This window comes from Rhinopithecus bieti, unplaced genomic scaffold (genome assembly GCF_001698545.2).
Source record: "Rhinopithecus bieti isolate Rb0 unplaced genomic scaffold, ASM169854v2 scaffold_14018, whole genome shotgun sequence".
Taxonomy (NCBI): Eukaryota; Metazoa; Chordata; class Mammalia; order Primates; family Cercopithecidae; genus Rhinopithecus; species Rhinopithecus bieti.
The window spans coordinates 18,137-23,597 of NW_016807666.1; the positions used below are offsets into that span (position 1 = coordinate 18,137).

At 40.9% G+C, this 5,461-nt stretch overlaps 1 protein-coding gene across 1 annotated transcript; it reads left to right on the forward strand.

Annotated features, from left to right (window-relative positions):
* Positions 1-1,623: 1,623 nt before the first annotated feature.
* Positions 1,624-2,690, forward strand: LOC108536335 (olfactory receptor 1L1-like). Its single transcript, XM_017882995.1, is given in 2 exon segments — positions 1,624-2,143; positions 2,146-2,690. Coding segments are annotated over 2 exon segments (915 nt in total). The 5' UTR covers positions 1,624-1,773.
* Positions 2,691-5,461: the final 2,771 nt, after the last annotated feature.

The following is a 5,461-nucleotide window of genomic DNA, read 5'->3' on the forward strand; positions in this document are numbered from 1 at the left end:
TATATATATATATGCCCTGGTGGCTTTCCTGGGTGAGAAGCAAGGGTCATACATAAGTAAACTTGAGGATGCTTTAGACAGAAGAGTAAAGATTCACAGCCTGGAATCTAAAGTCTTAACCCTATTACTTATTATATTTCAAAGTTCTAAGAACAGTGTCTAGCAATGGGGCTGCTTCTAACACAGGGAGACGGGAAAGCAACTGGTGGCATAAGATGTTCTAGTTGTTTTAGCTTGATGATCAATGAATTCTGAGAAAAATTCTCCAACCCCATATGCTGTCTTTCAATGTAAGCAGTACGGCTGTGAGGACAGGGCTTGGGAAGTTTGAGAGAGCCCGTCACTCTGCATCACTGTCATGTGAGCCAGCCTCACACAGGTGGAGTCTTTTCCACCAAAAGAAGTTAGGTCAGGAGGCTGATTTCTGAGAGAGAGAGAAGGCACTGACACTCCTCAGGCTCCTTGGGGAAGAAACTCCAAAACTATAATAATTCTTGGCTTGTTTTCTGCCATCTTCTCCATCTGAACTCCAGGGACTTCTTGATGATCTCAAAGGATGCTCCCTTGATAGAAGGTGGGGTCTATGAGTGTCTTCAATATCCTCAGCATGTGGGAGGCCCAGAGAAGGCAGAGAGGAAAATCTTCAGCTTCATGATGGTTGAAAGCTTGTCTAAAATCAGGTGCCTTCTCTGCGTGGTATTTTGGGGAAGCATATATGTAACTGAGACTGGAATTGTGAAAAGAATTACACCAACACAGACAAGCATGCACCAACAATGACAATTTTAGCATTTAGGGGCTGGGTAACAAAAATGAGATTTATGTTACATTAAAAGGAATGTTGGCTGGGTGCAGTGGTTCACGTCTGTAATCCCAGCACTTTGGGAGGCCGAGGTGGGTGGATCACCTGAGATCAGGAGTTCGTGACCAACCTGGCCAACATGGTGAAACCCCGTCTCTACTAAAAATACAAAAATTAGCAGGGCATGGTGGCACAAGCCTGTAATCCCAGCTACTCAGGAGGCTAAGGCGGGAGAATCGCTTGCATCCGGGAGGCAGAGGTTGCAGAGCTGAGATTGTGCCACTGCACTCTAGCCTGGGCAACAGAGCAAGACCTTTCTCAAGAAAAAAAGAAAGAAATGTTTTTACTATCCTGTTATTTCTGTCTATCTTTTGCCTCTTCATACCTATCCTTTCACTCAAATAAGGTTTCACTAAAAAATGAGGGAAACAGAGTAACTGTTGGGTAATCTCGTATTTCAATGTCTTTTTACATGATTGCCAGCCTCCAGAATAATTGATGCAGAGAGAAATATTCGAACTAAGGGAAATCATTATTCCATCAGCTGGAAATTAAGTGAGAGATGAAACTGTTTTTATCCTACCATATATTAACTACTGAAAACCCTGAATACAATAAATATATATAGAAAAAGAAGAGAATAATTTCTTCAAGATTCTCCTCCTCTCCTTCTGAGAATTCTCTTTCACTCACTTCTTCCTCTTTCCCTATATCTCTTCTTTTCTCCCTTTCCCATTTCTGTTTCCCTGTAATTTTTTTCTTTATAGCAGGCGACTGAAAGGAGATTAAAATATATATTAATTTCTAAATACCCCACATTAATGGAAAGAAACCACAATCCAGGTAATTATAACATTTTAAATTTTTTAATTGCTGATAAGAAGAACAAAAAGAAAAATTTTGTACAGATTGTATCAGATGTTGGAAGAATCTGATACGGTGTTAGTTTATCTTTAGGTGAACCCACAACTATGGGAAGAAATAAACTAACAAGACCCCCTGAATTCATCCTTCTTGGACTCTCCTCTTGACCTGAGGATCAGAAGCCTCTCTTTGCTGTGTTTCTCCCCATCTACCTTGTCACAGTGATAGGAAACTTGCTCATCATCCTGGCCATCCGCTCAGACACTCGTCTCCAGACACCCATGTATTTCTTTCTAAGTGTCCTGTCTTTTGTTGACATTTGCTATGTGACAGTCATTATCCCTAAGTTGCTGGTGAACTTCTTATCAGAGACAAAGATCATCTCTTATGGTGAGTGTCTGACCCAGATGTACTTTTTCATAGCCTTTGGAAACAAAGACAGTTACCTGCTAACAGTCATGGCCATTGACTGCTATGTGGCCACTACATCACCATTGTGAGTCACAGACGCTGTATCCTGTTTCTGGTTCTCTCCTTCTGCATTCCACATTTTCACTCCCTCCTGCACATTCTTCTGACTAATCAACTCATCTTCTGCACCTCCAATGTCATCCAGCACTTTTTCTGCGATGACCAACCAGTGCTAAAATTGTCCTGTTCCTCACATTTTGTCAAAGAAATCATTGTAATGACAGAAGGCTTGGCTGTCATAATGACCCCCTTTTCATGCATCATCATCTCTTATTTAAGAATCCTCATGACTGTTCTAAAGATTCCTTCAGTTGCTGGAAAGCTGAAAGCATTTTCTACCTGTGGTTCTCATCTCACAGTGGTGACCCTGTTTTATGGAAGCATTAGCTATGTGTATATTCAGCCCCTGTCCAACTATACTGTCAAGGATCTAATAGCAACAATTATCTACACCATACTAACTCCAGTGCTAAATCCATTTATCTATAGTCTCAGAAACAAAGACATGAAGCAGGGTTTGGTAAAGTTGATGCACGGGATGAAATGTCAATAAAAGACCTGAAGTCGTAGGAGAATACCACAGATCTCTTGCCCTGGACTATAGGTTATTGCTGGGTATGTGATTTTGAAATGATTATTAGATTCTGAAGGGATAGGACCTTCAATGATGATGTTTCATTCCTTATATAAGAATGTTTATTGCATGTGTTGAAGCTATTCCTGAATATAATGCCTACAAACTAAGTTAGATCACTGTAATCTCCTGAGTATCCATATTCATGCAGCTGGGTTTTCTCATATAGTAATGTAAAGCTGCTTGAATGTCTTTGAGCCACTGTGTGTGTGTGTGTGTGTGTGTGTGTGTGTGTGTGTGTGTCGCTTCATCATATTAGCCCAGGGGCTCCTCAATAACGAGGTCTCTCTCTCCCATTATAAATGTCAGAACTGTGACTCCTTCCTCTGCATTTCCTCAAAGATTAAAGCCTGGCTTCTATTGTTGTCATAGTCTCAACAAATAAAATCATCCCATTAGATAACTCTTAGTGAATCAGTGTCAGGTCAGGTTCCTGAAAGTATGGCATCTCAGTATTCTTCCTGCTTCCCACCTGGCAAAGCTGACTGTACCTTAAGTCTCTCATTAATTTCATTTGACCCAAGCTCAACTGCACTGTTTTCCCAGGAAGTGTGTGTGAAGTTCCAGTAACCTTAGTAGCAGATGCCTCCAACTCCTGGGGCAGTTCTCTTCCTTAACAGACTTAAGACCGTCTTCTAACCAGAAAAACCAATTGTGTAGCAAAGAAACACTTTTGCTCATTTGTGAGTTCTGAGAAATATTAGTCACTGCTAGTCCGTGAATTATCTTGCAACTCAGAGATTTGTGAATTCATTTGCTCTTTCAACAAATTTTTACTTCTGATACACCATGCACCAGCCTACTGGACTTAAAAACAAAGATAATGTGCTACGTGATTTAAGTCAACAATGTGAAGGCCAAAGATCAGCAGGGTCTAAGGAAACAAAATAACACAGGCAATACAAGTATTTGGAGGGCAATTTCCTGTTAATTAGATTGTTTTAGGTTTGCAAGGTACAGAGAAACACACATACTTTTAAGTAACAGGTGTCAAATAAAAATCCAATCTGGTCTTAGGTAAGGAGAGATATTGGGGACCGTGCCAGGAGTGGTGGAGAATGAACAGACACAAGAGACAAAGACAAACAGAGAACATGGCGGCCGCGCCTAGAGCCTCCGCCTCACTTTATTTATACTCCATAAATCCCACGTCAGCAAAAATAACACAATGCAAAACAAACTTTCTGCACCCAGATATAATCTTCTGCTTAGTTCCTTGTCTCTAAGTTCTTTCTTATTTTGTCTGCCTTCTTGGCGCCTACTAGAGTTCATTAAAAGTTCAACTAGAGATAGTATCCTTGACTACTGAAGTTCATGGAAAGTGCAACTAGCTAGAGATACTGTCCTTGAGCCTTATCTATTCTCAGCATATTATTTTCAATGGCCCCTGCATTTCCCCCTTTTTTGTTTTGCCTCAATCTTAGAAAGGCAGCCCATACTTGTTCCTGGTTTTTCTTTTGTTTTTGGATGTGACGGAGGGAGCATCGGAGTATCAGGAGAAGTAGACTCAATCCAAGTGCCCATCTCCTGCATGGTAGCTACTCCGGACAATACATGTAATTGTTGTTGAAACGCTACAGAAATGTTTCGAGTGAGTTCTTGGATGTCCAAAGTAATATTTTTATGGACTATTAATAATCTTCGGATTTCGGTCCAATTCTGAGAAACATTAAAAGACACAGGTGTTACGCAAAATTGCATGGAGTTCCAGTCACATTGCAATGTTATTCGAGTACTGAGGACAGTGAGCTGATCTCCAAGCCACGTTAAGGCTTGCTCTACGTTGTCCAATCTTTCAGCGAGTTGAGAGTCAATGTTCCGTTGTTGAAGCCACAACCAATGAGATTGCTCATGCCATTGCTGCACAAATTCAGCATTTTGTATGCTTTGATGTAGCGCGAGCCCTGCCACAGCTGCAGTGGAGGCAATGGCAACAAGGCTCATCACCAAGGCAATTATAAGTCCAAGAGCACGACGGGTCCGCTGAAGAGAAGTCCAAATATAAGTCTCAAGAGGTGATGCCCCCCATGGTCACGTAAGGTTGACAGGTAACCAAATTTCCTTACGAGCCCTGAGGATATAAATATCCCCCGTAAAACTGCGCCACCAAGAATGATTGAGGCAAGACAAAAATGTACACGTATCTTTACAATTAACAATCCCCGTATCATTATCCCATGTTAAATGTCCTGCTAACAATAGGTAAGGCTTTCGGACACAAGCAATAATATATCGGGAGACATTCCGCCGTAATTGAATATGAAAAGGGTTATTCGGGTTAGAAAGATTAAGGGACATATTTCCCACAAAGGTACTAATGGCATCACCTGCAGCCAACAACTTCCAAAGATGACTTTGTACTTGTAAAGAGTATCTAAGATGAGGCATAGGCGGCGACAAGCCTCCTTCACGCCATACTAAAGTTTCATTGCCATCAGCAACAATACTTTTATTTACCCGGTGCCATCTCAAAGGTATGTGACTAAATTTTGTTTGAAAATCACCATGCACACTCCAATCAATTACTTGCAACCCATTATATTCTAATAAAATCCGGGGCTTAATTCCCCGACAATGTTGCCACTCCAAGACCTCTATATTAGGGGAAACCTCTGGAATTGGACAAAAAGGTAAAGAACTAGGGATAGTCTCATTAATATATACAGTATGATTATAATGAAAACTTCTAG